Source organism: Oncorhynchus nerka, linkage group LG9b (assembly GCF_034236695.1).
Source record: "Oncorhynchus nerka isolate Pitt River linkage group LG9b, Oner_Uvic_2.0, whole genome shotgun sequence".
NCBI lineage: Eukaryota > Metazoa > Chordata > Actinopteri > Salmoniformes > Salmonidae > Oncorhynchus > Oncorhynchus nerka.
In genome coordinates this window covers 46,271,055-46,291,335 of record NC_088424.1, presented here as the reverse complement: position 1 = coordinate 46,291,335, position 20,281 = coordinate 46,271,055, and the positions used below count along the sequence as shown (strand labels likewise).

The window sequence follows — 20,281 nt, the reverse complement described above, 5'->3', positions numbered from 1 at the left end:
GACAGGCTCTGTTGGATTCCATTAGAGATGAGGAGAACTCAGACAGGCTCTGTTGGATTCCATTAGAGATGAGGGGAACTCAGACAGGCTCTGTTGAATTCTGTCAGAGATGAGGGGAACTCAGACAGGCTCTGGTGGATTCTGTCAGAGATGAGGGGAACTCAGACAGGCTCTGTTGGATTCTGTCAGAGATGAGGGGAACTCAGACAGGCTCTTTTGGATTTTGTCAGAGATGAGGGGAACTCAGACAGGCTCTGGTGGATTCTGTCAGAGATGAGGGGAACTCAGACAGGCTCTGTTGGATTCTGTCAGAGATGAGGGGAACTCAGACAGGCTCTTTTGGATTTTGTCAGAGATGAGGGGAACTCAGATAGGCTCTGTTGGATTCTGTCAGAGATGAGGGGAACTCAGACAGGTTCTGTTGGATTCTGTCAGAGATGAGGGGAACTCAGACAGGCTCTGTTGGATTCTGTCAGAGATGAGGGGAATTCAGACAGGCTCTGTTGGATTCTGTCAGAGATGAGGGGAACTCAGACAGGCTCTGGTGGATTCTGTCAGAAATGAGGGGAACTCAGACAGGCTCTTTAGGAGTGGTTACATTGGACTAGCGTGAACTGAGATCTCCAGAATCATGTCTACTGTGTGATTTATCTGTTGTTAATGTGTTTTAGAGTGTTTGTATCATATCCTAGCCGGACGAATCAAACTGAGTTCTTCTTCTACTGCTCTCGTTCTAACGTTCGTGGGCATGGTGTGGCATTTGGCCAGACTAAGGAGTCTGGGTAGCCAGGCTAAGGAGTCTGGGTAGCCAGGCAAACCGCATCCATCTTCTGTCTGATACAATCTTTTTTAAACATTTGAACTTGTGTAATTGGAAGAGGAAGAAAAAAAAGACAGTTACGTGTTGATATTTCCATTGAGTGTGTTATTTTGGTAAGAGCAGCAGCATGCCCTCAGGTAGCCTTTTTCTGGTCTCAGGTTCAGGAATGGCTGAACATGCACAACATGGATCTAAATTTGACCCTAGAAATAGTACTGTTAGGAGATCTGGAGGGACCGGGTCAGTCAATTACTAATATACTAATACACTTAGTAAAAGTATTGATCTTCAACACGCAATCTGTGGATTCTATTCGATTAGATAGATTGAAATTGTACGTTAAACATCACAGCATAGTTGAAAGATATGTGTTGCGTAGAAACACGAAGTGGGTGGCCAGCAGAGATAGATGGGATGGGCTGAGGGAAGCTGAGGGTTGGGATGGGCTGAGGGAAGCTGAGGGTTGGGATGGGCTGAGGGAAGCTGAGGGTTGGGATGGGATGGGCTGAGGGAAGCTGAGCGTTGGGATGGGATAGACTGAGGGAAGCTGAGGGCTGGGATGGGCTGAGGGAAGCTGAGGGTTGGGATGGGATAGACTGAGGGAAGCTGAGGGCTGGGATGGGCTGAGGGTTGGGATGGGATAGACTGAGGGAAGCTGAGGGCTGGGATGGGCTGAGGGTTGGGATGGGATAGACTGAGGGAAGCTGAGGGTTGGGATGGGATGGGCTGAGGGACGCTGAGGGTTGGGATGGGATAGACTGAGGGAAGCTGAGGGTTGAGATGGGATGGGCTGAGGGTTAAGATGGGATGGGCTGTGGGAAGCTGAGGGTTGAGATGGGATGAGCTGAGGGTTAAGATGGGATGGGCTGAGGGAAGCTGACGGTTGAGATGGGATGGGCTGAGGGAAGCTGAGGGTTGGGATGTGATGGGCTGAGGGAAGCTGAGGGTTGGGATGGGATGGGCTGAGCTGAGGGAAGCTGAGGGTTGGGATGGGATGGGATGGGCTGAGGGAAGCTGAGGGTTGGGATGTGATGGGCTGAGGGAAGCTGAGGGTTGAGATGGGATGGGCTGAGGGAAGCTGAGGGTTGGGATGTGATGGGCTGAGGGAAGCTGAGGGTTGGGATGGGATGGGCTGAGGGAAGCTGAGGGTTGGGATGGGCTGAGGGAAGCTGAGGGTTGGGATGGGATGGGCTGAGGGAAGCTGAGGGTTGGATGGTCGAATGGTTGAGGGACAGATATTGGGGAACTGTGGGGGGATCTTGGAGGGTTCGGGTTTCACAAGATTGTGATCATGAAAAAGGAAACTATGACATATATTTTATATCACTATCATGCACACGCACCCTCACACATAAGGATGGCTCTGCTGCAGAAAGACTGATTCATGTTTGATAGTAGTAGTAGACACCCTCACACATAAGGATGGCTCTGCTGCAGGACGACTGATACATGTTTGATAGTAGTAGACACCCTCACACATAAGGATGGCTCTGCTGCAGAAAGACTGATACATGTTTGATAGTGGTAGTAGACACCCTCACACATAAGGATGGCTCTGCTGCAGGACGACTGATACATGTTTGATAGTAGTAGACACCCTCACACATAAGGATGGCTCTGCTGCAGAAAGACTGATTCATGTTTGATAGTAGTAGTAGACACCCTCACACATAAGGATGGCTCTGCTGCAGGACGACTGATACATGTTTGATAGTAGTAGACACCCTCACACATAAGGATGGCTCTGCTGCAGAAAGACTGATTCATGTTTGATAGTAGTAGTAGACACCCTCACACATAAGGATGGCTCTGCTGCAGGACGACTGATACATGTTTGATAGTAGTAGTAGACACCCTCACACATAAGGATGGCTCTGCTGCAGAAAGACTGATTCATGTTTGATAGTAGTAGTAGACACCCTCACACATAAGGATGGCTCTGCTGCAGAAAGACTGATTCATGTTTGATAGTAGTAGTAGACACCCTCACACATAAGGATGGCTCTGCTGCAGAAAGACTGATTCATGTTTGATAGTAGTAGTAGACACCCTCACACATAAGGATGGCTCTGCTGCAGAAAGACTGATACATGTTTGATAGTAGTAGTAGACACCCTCACACATAAGGATGGCTCTGCTGCAGAAAGACTGATACATGTTTGATAGTAGTAGTAGACACCCTCACACATAAGGATGGCTCTGCTGCAGAAAGACTGATACATGTTTGATAGTAGTAGTAGACACCCTCACACATAAGGATGGCTCTGCTGCAGAAAGACTGATACATGTTTGATAGTAGTAGTAGACACCCTCACACACAAGGATGGCTCTGCTGCAGAAAGACTGATACATGTTTGATAGTAGTAGTAGACACCCTCACACATAAGGATGGCTCTGCTGCAGAAAGACTGATACATGTTTGATAGTAGTAGTAGACACCCTCACACATAAGGATGGCTCTGCTGCAGAAAGACTGATACATGTTTGATAGTAGTAGTAGACACCCTCACACATAAGGATGGCTCTGCTGCAGAAAGACTGATACATGTTTGATAGTAGTAGACACCCTCACACATAAGGATGGTTCTGCTGCAGAAAGACTGATACATGTTTGATAGTAGTAGTAGACACCCTCACACATAAGGATGGTTCTGCTGCAGAAAGACTGATTCATGTTTGATAGTGGTAGTAGACACCCTCACACATAAGGATGGCTCTGCTGCAGAAAGACTGATTCATGTTTGATAGTGGTAGTAGACACCCTCACACATAAGGATGGCTCTGCTGCAGAAAGACTGATACATGTTTGATAGTAGTAGACACCCTCACACATAAGGATGGCTCTGCTGCAGAAAGACTGATACATGTTTGATAGTAGTAGTAGACACCCTCACACATAAGGATGGCTCTGCTGCAGAAAGACTGATACATGTTTGATAGTAGTAGACACCCTCACACATAAGGATGGCTCTGCTGCAGAAAGACTGATACATGTTTGATAGTAGTAGACACCCTCACACATAAGGATGGCTCTGTTGCAGAAAGACTGATACATGTTTGATAGTAGTAGTAGACACCCTCACACACAAGGATGGCTCTGTTGCAGGAAGACTGATACATGTTTGATAGTAGTAGTAGACACCCTCACACATAAGGATGATAGTGTCTTGATGCTGTAGTGTTTGATAGTGTCTTGATGCTGTAGTGTTTGATAGTAGTAGTAGACACCCTCACACATAAGGATGGCTCTGTTGCAGGACGACTGATACATGTTTGATAGTAGTAGTAGACACCCCCACACACAAGGATGGCTCTGCTGCAGAAAGACTGATACATGTTTGATAGTAGTAGTAGTAGACACCCTCACACATAAGGATGGCTCTGTTGCAGAAAGACTGATACATGTTTGATAGTGTCTTGATGCTGTAGTGTTTGATAGTGTCTTGATGCTGTAGTGTTTGATAGTGTCTTGATGCTGTAGTGTTTGATAGTGTCTTGATGCTGTAGTGTTTGATAGTGTATTGATGCTGTAGTGTTTGATAGTGTCTTGATGCTGTAGTGTTTGATAGTGTCTTGATGCTGTAGTGTTTGATAGTGTCTTGATGCTGTAGTGTTTGGTAGTGTCTTGATGCTGTAGTGTTTGATAGTGTCTTGATGCTGTAGTGTTTGATAGTGTCTTGATGCTGTAGTGTTTGGTAGTGTCTTGATGCTGTAGTGTTTGATAGTGTATTGATGCTGTAGTGTTTGATAGTGTCTTGATGCTGTAGTGTTTGATAGTGTCTTGATGCTGTAGTGTTTTATAGTGTCTTGATGCTGTAGTGTTTGATAGTGTCTTGATGCTGTAGTGTTTGATAGTGTATTGATGCTGTAGTGTTTGATAGTGTCTTGATGCTGTAGTGTTTGATAGTGTCTTGATGCTGTAGTGTTTGATAGTGTCTTGATGCTGTAGTGTTTGATAGTGTCTTGATGCTGTAGTGTTTGATAGTGTCTTGATGCTGTAGTGTTTGATAGTGTCTTGATGCTGTAGTGTTTGATAGTGTCTTGATGCTGTAGTGTTTGATAGTGTCTTGATGCTGTAGTGTTTGATAGTGTCTTGATGCTGTAGTGTTTGATAGTGTCTTGATGCTGTAGTGTTTTTGTCCTTCATGTTCTAATACTTTAGTGTCTTGATGCTGTCGTGTTTTAGTGTCTCTTCTGTAGTGTTTTGTGTCTTTTTTGTTTAATAAATAATTATTTAAAAAAATGTAAACTTCCGACTTCAACTGTATGTTACAACACTTTGGTTATACTAATAAATATGTATAAATGGGGGGGGGGAATGTTGAAAAAAAGAGAGCCGCAGCATATTGAGCAAAGCCCCATCAGCATTGCATAACCTACTTAGTTATCACAAAGCCCTTCATATTTTCCACAATAATAATCATCTCCTCAAAGCCGTCCTGGTTTTTGAGGAGATTATGTTCCAGCGTGTATCATGGCCCTCGATGATTGAACTGAAATATTCCACGCAATTTTTTATTTTTTATTTTACCTTTATTTTACTAGGCAAGTCAGTTAAAAGAACAAATTCTTATTTTCAATGAGTAGGTCTTAACTGCTGTTCAGGGGCAGAACGACAGATTTGTACCTTGTCAGCTCGGGGATTCAAACTTGCAACCTTTCGGTTACTAGTCCAACGCTCTAACCACTAGGCTACCCTGCCGCAACAGGAGACAAGGAAAAGAACAGCACTTTCTGAGGTGGAGACAGAAATACTCTTGACAAGGAGCACGAGAGCTGTGTTTCTCAGGTCCAAGGCATGAAAAGACAACCTTACTGCCGGGGATCCTGGTACATCTGAAAGGCAGGGCCATATGGCAGATAGAGGGAGAAAAATAAAGCACTCTCTAAAGTTCAACCATAAATACTGACAATGAGCACTAACCAGCAGTTCACATGTTCCTACAACAACCTATAATACAACCTACTGTACAACCTACTGTACAACCTATAATACAACCTATAATACAACCTACTGTACAACCTGTGCAACCTACTGTACAACCTACTGTACAACCTACAATACAACCTACTGTACAACCTACTGTACAACCTACAATACAACCTATAATACAACCTACTGTACAACCTACTGTACAACCTATAATACAACCTACTGTACAACCTATAATACAACCTACTGTACAACCTATAATACAACCTACTGTACAACCTATAATACAACCTACTGTACAACCTACTGTACAACCTACAATACAACCTACTGTACAACCTACTGTACAACCTATAATACAACCTACTGTACAACCTATAATACAACCTACTGTACAACCTACAATACAACCTACTGTACAACCTATAATACAACCTACTGTACAACCTATAATACAACCTACAATACAACCTACTGTACAACCTACTGTACAACCTACTGTACAACCTATAATACAACCTACTGTACAACCTATAATACAACCTACTGTACAACCTACAATACAACCTACTGTACAACCTATAATACAACCTACTGTACAACCTACAATACAACCTACTGTACAACCTATAATACAACCTACTGTACAACCTATAATACAATACTCTTGACAACCTACTGTACAACCTGTGTACAACCTACTGTACAACCTACTAATACAACCTACTGTACAACCTATAATACAACCTACTGTACAACCTACAATACAACCTACTGTACAACCTATAATACAATACTGTACAACCTATAATACAACCTACTGTACAACCTATAATACAACCTACTGTACAACCTATAATACAACCTACTGTACAACCTATAATACAACCTACTGTACAACCTATAATACAACCTACTGTACAACCTACTGTACAACCTATAATACAACCTACTGTACAACCTATAATACAACCTACTGTACAACCTACAATACAACCTACTGTACAACCTACTGTACAACCTACTGTACAACCTATAATACAACCTACTGTACAACCTATAATACAACCTACTGTACAACCTACAATACAACCTACTGTACAACCTATAATACAACCTACTGTACAACCTATAATACAACCTACTGTACAACCTATAATACAACCTACTGTACAACCTACAATACAACCTACTGTACAACCTATAATACAACCTACTGTACAACCTACTGTACAACCTACTGTACAACCTACAATACAACCTACTGTACAACCTATAATACAACCTACTGTACAACCTACTGTACAACCTATAATACAACCTACTGTACAACCTACTGTACAACCTATAATACATCCCATAATAAAACCTATAATACAACCTACTGTACAACCTATAATACAACCTACTGTACAACCTACAATACAACCTACTGTACAACCTATAATACAACCTACTGTACAACCTACTGTACAACCTACTGTACAACCTATAATACAACCTACTGTACAACCTATAATACAACCTATAATACAACCTACTGTACAACCTACTGTACAACCTATAATACAACCTACTGTATAACCTATAATACAACCTACAATACAACCTACAATACAACCTACTGTACAACCTATAATACAACCTACTGTACAACCTATAATATAACCTATAATACAACCTACTGTACAACCTACAATACAACCTACTGTATAACCTATAATACAACCTACTGTACAACCTATAATACAACCTACATTACAACCTACAATACAACCTACAATACAACCTACTGTACAACCTATAATACAACCTACATTACAACCTACAATACAACCTACTGTACAACCTACTGTATAACCTATAATACAACCTACTGTACAACCTACTGTATAACCTACAATACAACCTACTGTACAACCTACTGTACAACCTACATTACAACCTACTGTATAACCTACAATACAACCTATAATACAACCTACTGTACAACCTATAATATAACCTATAATACAACCTATAATACAACCTACTGTACAACCTACATTACAACCTACAATACAACCTACTGTACAACCTACTGTATAACCTATAATACAACCTACTGTACAACCTACTGTATAACCTACAATACAACCTACTGTACAACCTACTGTACAACCTACATTACAACCTACTGTATAACCTATAATACAACCTATAATACAACCTACTGTACAACCTATAATACAACCTATAATACAACCTACTGTACAACCTATAATACAACCTACAATACAACCTACTGTACAACCTACTGTACAACCTATAATACAACCTACTGTACAACCTACTGTACAACCTACTGTATAACCTATAATACAACCTACTGTACAACCTATAATACAACCTATAATACAACCTACTGTACAACCTACATTACAACCTACAATACAACCTACTGTACAACCTACTGTATAACCTATAATACAACCTACTGTATAACCTACAATACAACCTACAATGCAACCTACTGTACAACCTACTGTACAACCTACTGTATAACCTACAATACAACCTATAATACAACCTACAATACAACCTACTGTACAACCTATAATACAACCTACTGTATAACCTATAATACAACCTACTGTACAACCTACAATACAACCTACTGTACAACCTACTGTACAACCTACTGTATAACCTACAATACAACCTATAATACAACCTACAATACAACCTACTGTACAACCTATAATACAACCTACAATACAACCTATAATACAACCTACTGTACAACCTATAATACAACCTACTGTACAACCTATAATACAACCTACAATACAACCTACTGTATAACCTATAATACAACCTACTGTACAACCTATAATACAACCTACTGTATAACCTACAATACAACCTACAATACAACCTACTGTACAACCTATAATACAACCTACTGTACAACCTATAATACAACCTACAATACAACCTACTGTACAACCTACTGTACAACCTATAATACAACCTACTGTACAACCTATAATACAACCTACTGTATAACCTATAATACAACCTACAATACAACCTACTGTACAACCTATAATACAACCTACTGTATAACCTATAATACAACCTACTGTACAACCTATAATACAACCTATAATACAACCTATAATACAACCTATAATACAACCTATAATACAACCTACTGTACAACCTACTGTACAACCTATAATACAACCTACTGTACAACCTATAATACAACCTACTGTACAACCTATAATACAACCTATAATACAACCTATAATACAACCTATAATACAACCTACAATACAACCTACAATACAACCTACTGTACAACCTACTGTACAACCTACTGTACAACCTATAATACAACCTACTGTACAACCTATAATACAACCTACTGTACAACCTACAATACAACCTACTGTACAACCTATAATACAACCTACTGTATAACCTACAATACAACCTACAATACAACCTACTGTACAACCTACTGTACAACCTACTGTATAACCTACAATACAACCTATAATACAACCTACAATACAACCTACTGTACAACCTATAATACAACCTACTGTATAACCTATAATACAACCTACTGTACAACCTACAATACAACCTACTGTACAACCTACTGTACAACCTACTGTATAACCTACAATACAACCTATAATACAACCTACAATACAACCTACTGTACAACCTATAATACAACCTACAATACAACCTATAATACAACCTACTGTACAACCTATAATACAACCTACTGTACAACCTATAATACAACCTACAATACAACCTACTGTATAACCTATAATACAACCTACTGTACAACCTATAATACAACCTACTGTATAACCTACAATACAACCTACAATACAACCTACTGTACAACCTATAATACAACCTACTGTACAACCTATAATACAACCTACTGTATAACCTACAATACAACCTATAATACAACCTACTGTATAACCTATAATACAACCTACTGTACAACCTATAATACAACCTATAATACAACCTACTGTACAACCTATAATACAACCTACTGTACAACCTATAATACAACCTATAATACAACCTACTGTACAACCTATAATACAACCTATAATACAACCTACTGTATAACCTATAATACAACCTACTGTATAACCTATAATACAACCTACTGTACAACCTATAATACAACCTATAATACAACCTACTGTACAATCTATAATACAACCTATAATACAACCTATAATACAACCTATAATACAACCTACTGTACAACCTATAATACAACCTATAATACAACCTATAATACAACCTATAATACAACCTACTGTACAACCTATAATACAACCTATAATACAACCTATAATACAACCTATAATACAACCTACTGTATAACCTATAATACAACCTACTGTACAACCTATAATACAACCTATAATACAACCTACTGTACAACCTATAATACAACCTATAATACAACCTATAATACAACCTATAATACAACCTATAATACAACCTACTGTACAACCTATAATACAACCTATAATACAACCTATAATACAACCTATAATACAACCTACAATACAACCTACTGTATAACCTATAATACAACCTATAATACAACCTACTGTACAACCTATAATATAACCTATAATACAACCTATAATACAACCTATAATACAACCTATAATATAACCTATAATACAACCTATAATACAACCTATAATACAACCTATAATACAACCTATAATACAACCTATAATACAACCTACAATACAACCTACTGTATAACCTATAATACAACCTATAATACAACCTACTGTACAACCTATAATACAACCTATAATACAACCTACTGTATAACCTATAATACAACCTATAATACAACCTACTGTACAACCTATAATATAACCTATAATACAACCTATAATACAACCTATAATACAACCTATAATACAACCTATAATACAACCTACAATACAACCTACAATACAACCTACTGTACAACCTATAATACAACCTACAATACAACCTACTGTATAACCTATAATACAACCTATAATACAACCTACTGTATAACCTATAATACAACCTATAATACAACCTACTGTACAACCTATAATATAACCTATAATACAACCTACTGTACAACCTACAATACAACCTACTGTATAACCTATAATACAACCTATAATACAACCTACTGTATAACCTATAATACAACCTATAATACAACCTATAATACAACCTACAATACAACCTACTGTATAACCTATAATACAACCTATAATACAACCTATAATACAACCTACAATACAACCTACAATACAACCTACTGTACAACCTATAATACAACCTATAATACAACCTACAATACAACCTACTGTACAACCTATAATACAACCTATAATACAACCTATAATACAACCTACAATACAACCTACAATACAACCTACTGTACAACCTATAATACAACCTATAATACAACCTACTGTACAACCTACTGTATAACCTACAATACAACCTACTGTACAACCTATAATACAACCTATAATACAACCTATAATACAACCTATAATACAACCTACAATACAACCTACTGTATAACCTACAATACAACCTACAATACAACCTACTGTACAACCTATAATACAACCTATAATACAACCTACAATACAACCTATAATACAACCTACTGTACAACCTACTGTATAACCTATAATACAACCTATAATACAACCTACTGTATAACCTATAATACAACCTATAATACAACCTACTGTATAACCTATAATACAACCTATAATACAACCTATAATACAACCTACAATACAACCTACTGTATAACCTATAATACAACCTATAATACAACCTATAATACAACCTACAATACAACCTACAATACAACCTACTGTACAACCTATAATACAACCTATAATACAACCTACAATACAACCTACTGTACAACCTATAATACAACCTATAATACAACCTATAATACAACCTACAATACAACCTACAATACAACCTACTGTACAACCTATAATACAACCTATAATACAACCTACTGTACAACCTACTGTATAACCTACAATACAACCTACTGTACAACCTATAATACAACCTATAATACAACCTATAATACAACCTATAATACAACCTACAATACAACCTACTGTACAACCTACAATACAACCTACTGTACAACCTATAATACAACCTATAATACAACCTACAATACAACCTACTGTACAACCTATAATACAACCTATAATACAACCTACAATACAACCTATAATACAACCTACAATACAACCTACTGTACAACCTACTGTATAACCTATAATACAACCTACTGTACAACCTACTGTATAACCTACAATACAACCTACTGTACAACCTACTGTACAACCTACATTACAACCTACAATACAACCTACTGTATAACCTACAATACAACCTATAATACAACCTACTGTATAACCTACAATACAACCTATAATACAACCTACTGTATAACCTATAATACAACCTACTGTACAACCTACAATACAACCTACTGTATAACCTACAATACAACCTACAATACAACCTACTGTACAACCTATAATACAACCTATAATACAACCTACAATACAACCTACTGTACAACCTATAATACAACCTATAATACAACCTACAATACAACCTATAATACAACCTACAATACAACCTACTGTACAACCTACTGTATAACCTATAATACAACCTACTGTACAACCTACTGTATAACCTACAATACAACCTACTGTACAACCTACTGTACAACCTACATTACAACCTACAATACAACCTACTGTATAACCTACAATACAACCTATAATACAACCTACTGTATAACCTATAATACAACCTACTGTATAACCTATAATACAACCTACTGTACAACCTACAATACAACCTACTGTATAACCTACAATACAACCTACAATACAACCTACTGTACAACCTACTGTACAACCTACTGTATAACCTACAATACAACCTACTGTATAACCTATAATACAAACTACTGTACAACCTATAATAAAACCTATAATACAACCTACTGTACAACCTATAATACAACCTACTGTACAACCTATAATACAAACTACTGTACAACCTATAATACAACCTATAATACAACCTATAATACAACCTATAATAAAACCTACTGTACAACCTATAATACAACCTACTGTACAACCTATAATACATCCCATAATACAACCTATAATACAACCTACTGTACAACCGTACTCTACTGTACTGTACTCCACTGTACTCTACTGTACTGTACTGTACTCTACTGTACTGTACTCTACTGTACTCCACCGTACTCTACTGTACTGTACTGTACTCTACTGTACTCTACTGTACTGTACTCTACTGTACTGTACTCCACTGTACTCTACCGTACTCTACTGTACTGTACTCTACTGTACTGTACTCTACTGTACTCTACTGTACTGTACTCTACTGTACTCCACCGTACTCTACTGTACTCTACTGTACTATACTCTAACGTACTGTACTGTAATCTACTCTACTGTACTGCACTGTACTCTACTGTACTCTACTCTGCAGTACTCTACTGTTCTCTACTCTGCAGTACTCTACTGTACTGTACTCTACTGTACTCTACTGTACTGTACTTTACTCTACTGTTCTGTACTCTACCGTGCTCTACTGTACTGTGATGTACTGTACTCCACTGTACTCTACCGTACTCTACTCTACTGTACTGTACTCTACCATACTCTACTGTACTGTACTCTGCAGAACTCTACTCTACTGTACTCTACTGTACTCTACTCTACTGTACTCTACTGTACTCTGCAGTACTCTACTGTACTCTACTGTACTCTATTCTGCAGTACTCTACTGTACTGTACTGTACTCTACTGTACTCTACTCTGCAGTACTCTACTGTACTGTACTCTACTGTACTCTACTGTACTCTACTGTACTTTAAACCACAACAGACAGTGAGAGGAAAGCAAGTCAACATCATCCCCATAATTCAGAAAGTCTTTATTGTCCCATTGCCGGGTAGTGGTGGTTGCAGCAGCATACTGTACATCTGATCTTTGTATTCTATAACCCAGTCATTGTTTACAAGGCTAAAGAAATCCCTCTATTACAATGTAGGCTGCAGTTAGGCTGAGCAGAATCCTAGAGGACAAAGCTCCACTACTTCAGTTTGACACGGTCTGACTGCAGTGCACACAGACTGCAGCATGTGTAATTCCCTCCCTGCTCATGCATCCATCCATCCACAGAGGTTACATAATCTGCCCCGTCACTTTATTCAAATCAATTCACGAAGATAATGCCTGACTATACTGCAGCATTATACCATGCAGCTCTTCTGCGGGACATCGATAACATCTCTGAATAGCTCTCGTCAGCAAACTGAACAAGGAATACACACACTGGTTGGTAACACTTCATAATGACTTTCATTAAAAAGCCTTTGACACATACTTTTATAAATATTGTATATACATGTTTACAAGTTATTACAAATATAATACATTGGCAGACGATGGTATTTCTGGTTGTGTTTGACTCCCCGACACGTTCTGTCATTTAGACACCAAGAATATCCTCCTTGTCTAATAAGTAGGACAATTATAGCTGCTAATTAGGCCTATTATAGTAACCTGACACTCATAACACACAGATGAATCTAATGAGAATGTCTTTTAAGGCCTCTTCATTTCAATCAGATACTGTAGACGGAAACACGTCAAGCAACGTGACGTGAGAGGTTTAAATATCACGCTTAACTGACGATAATGTACAAGGAGGAAAATCTATACGAGAGACAACAACAACAACAACAACAACAAACAACAACAACAACAACAACCAAACCGCTGAGCAATGTTCTGCAGAGTCAGTTTTCAATCAGCGTGTAGGCAGGTTAATGTGAAAATAGTGACCTCCTTTGATGAAAGAATACAGGTTGGTTATGAAGACAAGAGTGCATAGGACATGATGTGGATAGCTATGAGATTAATATTTTTTACAAGGGAGACCTGTCACAAAGACAAGCTGCAATTCAGACATCAGACACGTCAAATCAACGATACAATTACATCATAGGCACGTCCCAAATGGCAAACTATTCCTTAATTAATTAGTGCCCCAGTGCACTAAATAGAGAATAGGGTGTAATTTGGGACCAATAACAACTCATGGTCCTCTACTCACCAGCGGATGCGTCCCAGATCCAGGTACCAGCCCATAGTAGAGACAGGTAGAGCACCGCTGCGTACAGGTACAGCTCCAGCTTAGGAAGGGCTGCCTTGAGCCTCATGGTGGATCTCTGGCACTAAACACACACAGGGGACCTGAGGGGAAGGGAAAGGAGGATATTAGAACAGGCTAAAATGATAGTAGGCATTATATCTATATATACAGAGAGAGAGAGAAAGAGAGAGAGAAGAGAGAGAGATAGAGGGAGAGAGACAGAGAGAGAGAGAGAGAGAGAGAGAGAGAGAGAGAGAGAGAGAGAGAGAAGAGAGAGAGAAAGAGAAGAGAGAGAGAAAGAGAGAGAGAGAGAGAGAGAGAGAGAGAGAGAGAGAGAGAGAGAGAGAGAGAGAGAGAGGGGAGAGGGAGAGAAAGAGAGAGGAGAGAGAGACAGAGAGAGAGAGAGAGAGAGAGAGAGGGGAGAGGGAGAGAAAGAGAGAGGGGAGAGGGAGAGAGAGAGAGAGGAGAGAGAGAGAGAGAGAGAGAGCGAGAGAGGGGAGAGGGAGAGAAAGAGAGAGAGAGGAGAGAGAAAGAGAGAGACAGAGAGAGAGAGGAGAGAGAGAAACAGAGAGACAGAGACAGAACCACTTTGGAATGAAATTACAATACTGACCTGCTGTGGAGAAGAATTCACCTCAAGGAGATGTTGACTATTCTCGGTAAATCAGTAGGGGTTCGAAACAACAATAAAAAAACACCCCATATTGAGTCTTGTTCATGAACATAATGTATTTTGCAAGCTTCTGTGTCAGTCACTGTCACAAAAAAATGCACACATTGCATAATAGCTGTTAAACCATATCAACCATTGCAGCCATCCTGTGTGAAAGCCACAAAGTACTCAGTTCAAATGGTGAAAATAGGAGATATATATATATATTTTTTAAATGTGATATTGAACAAGCACAAAAAAAGGTGAATGTAATTTCATTACTTCAGCATGAAGCAGTGTTTAGGTGCAATAGGTTAAAAGTATGATGACAGGGAAAAACAACCATTGACACCTATAGGACTAAGCCTTATATAACAATATGGTTCTGCTGTTATTGTAGCCTACAGTGCCTTCAGAAGCTATACCTTGTGAAGACTTACAGAAAACTTTTGACCTCTGTCATTGCCAACAAAGGGTATATAACAAAGTATTGAGATAAACTTTTGTTATTGACCAAATACTTATTTTCCATCATAATTTGCAAATAAATTCATTAAAAATCCTACAATGTGATTTTCTGGATTTTTTTCTCATTTTGTCTGTCATAGTTGAAGTGTACCTATGATGAAAATTACAGGCCTCTCTCATCTTTTTAAGTGGGAGAACTTGCACAATTGGTGGCTGACTAAATACTTTTTTCCCCACTGTATTTTCAAGTAGTTTTAAGTCAAAAATGTAACTTGGCCACTCAGGAACATTCACTGGCTTCTTGGTAAGCAACTCCAGTGTAGATTTGGTCTTGTGTTTTAGGTTATTGTCCTGCTGAAAGGGGAATTCATTTCCCAGTGTCTGGTGGAAAGCAAACTGAACCAGGTTTTCCTCTAGGATTTTGCTTAGCTCCATTAGGTTTCTTTTTTATCCTGAAAAAGTCCCCAGTCCTTAAAGATTACAAGCATACCCATAACATGATGCAGCCACCAGTATGCTTGGAAATATGGAGAGTGGTACTCAGTAATGTGTTGTACTGGATTTGTCCCAAACATAACACTTTGTATTCAGGACAAAAGCTTTGCGACATTTTTTGAAGTATTACTTTAGTGCCTTGTTGCAAACAGGATGCATGTTTTGGAATATATGTATTATGTACAAGCTTCCTTCTTTTCACTCTTGTCAATTAGGTTGTTATTGTGGAGTAACTACAATGTTGTTGATCCATACTCAGTTTTCTCCCAACACAGCCATTCAACTCTGTACAGTAGCTGTTTTAAAGTCACCATTGGCCTTTTGGTGAAATCTCTGAGTGGTTTCCTTCCTCTCCGGCAACTGAGTTAGAAAGGACGCCTGTATCTTTGTAATGACTGGGTGTATTGATACACCATCCAAAGTGTGATTAAAATCTTGCTCAAATGGATATTCAATGTCTGCCTTTTTCTTTTCTTTTTACCAATCTACCAATAGGTGCCGTTCTTTGTGAAGCATTGGAAAACCTCCCTGGTCTTTGTGGTTGAATCTGTGTTTGAAATTCACTGCTCGACTGAGGGACTTTACAGACACAGTAAAATCTCAATTTTATCCATTTTAAATTCCGGCTGTAACACAACAAAATATGGGAAAAAACCAAGGGTTGTGAATACTTCCTGAAGGCATTGTATGTAACGTATTCTGTTTCTGTCAAATGCTACACAGGAACCTGAACTACGGCTAACATGCCATCTTACTTAGGAACTTTGGCTTACTTGAATTGCTAAACCTAGTCTTAAAAAGGTTTTAAAAAAGCCACAGAAGCTATTTGCATAACTTTGATCTTTGTTGATAATTGCAATCATACCAATTAGCCTTTTGGTGGCCCTTTGGTTGGAGGGGCCCTACCCACTGTGCAGGCAACATTTTTTTAGTCCCTCAACTTGAAGGCAGAGAGAGAAAAAATATTTTAAAGTAAATTTCCTGCAATTCTGTACATTTTGCCATGGGTTGTAAAGAAAAGGTTCACTTTGAAAGCACATTTTCTGCAGTTCTACACATTTTGCTATAGGGCAGAAAGAAACTTTTGCAATTTTATAACAATTCTACTTTTTTGCCATTTTAAAGCTAAATTCCTGCAAATCTACACATTTTGCCTATTTAATTAACTAGGCAAGTCAGTTAAGAACAAATTCTTATTTTCAATGATGGCCTAGGAACCAATGATCTGAATGAGAGTGACTAACAAAATGTATGCGGGCCTGTGCCTGGTCTGTATTCAGCCATGATTACTACACGTTTAGATAACTGTCGAGGCTCATTTACCAATCTAAAAATAGCTAGCTGACATGGCTAATTGAGTGACTGTCAGTGACCGACAAAACAAGAGAAAAAATGCTGATGCACAACCAAATGTCGAACTTGCATCCTGTGTATTTTACTATTGTAACTTTTAACAGTAAGTTGAGACCCTGACTGTGTTCCACATTTTTTAAAGAAAATTTAGTGGGATCGAGGCCCCCTAGTGGCCGGGGGGCAAATTGACAACCTATGTCTCTTATGCCCTGAGCTGACCCTGATTGCAATACAAGATATCGTGTACAGTTTGAAAAGTCCTCCCTTATCAACCTCAACTGTAGGCCTACACTGTTTCAAACGCTGTTTCTAATCTCAAAACAACGATAATGGTAACAGTAGTAATGTGAGACCATTTTAACAACATAACATTGAGAGTTGGATCTCTAGAAATGCTGGTCATATAAAGAACACTAAACATTCTTAACAAAAAAAAACGTTTTAAAAGTATATTCTCCTGTTAAGCTTCGGGGGGACAAATCAGTGACAGCGGCAGAGACAGCGTGTTCTAAATTGGACTGTAACGCCTCACAAACTGCCCTGCTCAGAGATCCCCAGAATCAGCACTGTCAGCTGAGCAATCCTACCTCCTCTCCTATTTTAGCCATAGCAGTTGAGCTCTCTCGCTCTCTCCGCTACCGTTCAGCAGCTGCAATGCTATGTGATATCTGCAGTGAGACGCATCGGGGAATCACACCACCGTGTAAATTAGCATCGCATAAAATGACCAAGAAAGGTGCACTGGAATACACAACTAGCTATAGGCCTAGACTGTGTTCATATTATGACTATAGTTGGAAGAATAACGTACCTGCGCTGGAATATAGAAACAGGATTATATGGCCACACTGCACCAAGTTGAGAGAGTTAGATGGAGTTGGAATAACAAACCCAATTGCCAAGATCGTTTTAATGCCAAAGAAGAACTCCAGCGTCGGCTTGAGTGTGTTGCATACAAATTGAACGCTATTTAGCGGTAGGTCTACTGTTCTAAAACCGCCTACGCTGCCAGCATGCAATACATTGTTGCAGTAAAATTCTACCGTATTTCAATGCGATTATGTCACAGTCATCCGATAGCGCACCTGTTCTATACTGACCTTTCTATCCGATTCTCAGCTACAGGACAGGTTACAAGGTGTATTGCTGTCCCTCTCCCCAAAATGTCCAAAAAATAAGAAGTAAAAGGGGTTTGGGTTTGTAAGGCGTTTTGTTTTTCTAATTCATTCGTCCCTGCTTTTGGTAACGCCGGTGCCGTACCCCTGTGATAGCCAGGCGCAGCAGTTGAGGATGTTGCGAACTAGGGTGGGGGTGGGGGTGTGGGTGTGGGTGCCACTCTGCGGGATATATTTATCTTTTTCAGAACTGCGCCGCAGTGAGAGGTGGTCCAGTGACTGTCTGTCAAAACGGACGCAGGTTCCACAGCGCAGAGAGAGAATGGAATGGATACTGTCGCAGCCTACTCTGACATGATGGTGGTTCTGCTATATCATATTCCATAGCCTACATGAATGTTCATACATTGAATTGAATTGGTCACACCACGTCATTTCAACATGGGTAATTGGGTAAAACTTGATCGAGACGTTGATCAATGAGATTACAAGCTATATTCAACCACTCAAAAGTGAGTTGAATTTCCAATGTGTTATCACTTTGCTTTCAACCATTTAAAAATACAGCCAAATTCCAATGGAAAAACAATGTCTGATTTTTGGTTTAGTTGTCACCCAAATGTCTTTCACTGGGCTTTCAACCATTTAAAAGCGCAGCAAAGTTCAAATGAGATAAAACAACGTCAGATATTTTGTTTATATTTTTTTAAACAGATTGTGTTATGACTGTGCTTCATCTAATAGCAGAACCAAATGACCTGGATTGCAGTTGAAATTACATTAAAGTACATGGGGCAACTGATCAAAGCCATTCGAGATTGTGCACAGATTATTATATTAATTGTGAAGATCTCGACAGACCTGCAACTACCTATGCCTGTTATCAAATCAAACGTTATTGGTCGCGTACACATATTTTGCAGATATTATCGCAGGTGCAGTGAAATGCTTATGTTTCTAGCTCCAACAGTGCAGTAATACCGAACCATACAAAACAATACACACGAAGACATATTAGAATGAGCAATGTCAGAGTCCGGGAATACAAATACAGTAGCAGTAAAAAGTTTGGACACACCTACTCATTCAAGGGTTTTTCTTTATTTTTACTATTTTCTACATTGTAGCATAATAATGAAGACATC

At 38.8% G+C, this 20,281-nt stretch overlaps 1 protein-coding gene across 5 annotated transcripts in view; it reads right to left on the bottom strand.

Moving 5' to 3' along the window:
- Nucleotides 1-19,345, bottom strand: part of hhatla (hedgehog acyltransferase like, a) — a 30,989-nt gene extending 11,644 nt beyond the window's left edge. For 2 of the 5 annotated variants that reach the window (XM_065013779.1, XM_065013783.1), the window contains exons 1-2: nucleotides 19,122-19,345; nucleotides 15,015-15,154 (exon numbers count right to left, since the gene is read on the bottom strand). In XM_065013779.1, coding sequence (XP_064869851.1) covers nucleotides 15,015-15,120 — 106 coding nt within the window. In that variant the 5' untranslated portion in view covers nucleotides 15,121-15,154; nucleotides 19,122-19,345. Of the gene's footprint in view, nucleotides 1-15,014; nucleotides 15,155-15,666; nucleotides 15,704-18,832; nucleotides 19,023-19,106 lie in introns of those variants that run through there. The other 3 variants (XM_065013781.1, XM_065013782.1, XM_065013780.1) reach the window with 3 other exon arrangements.
- Nucleotides 19,346-20,281: the final 936 nt, after the last annotated feature.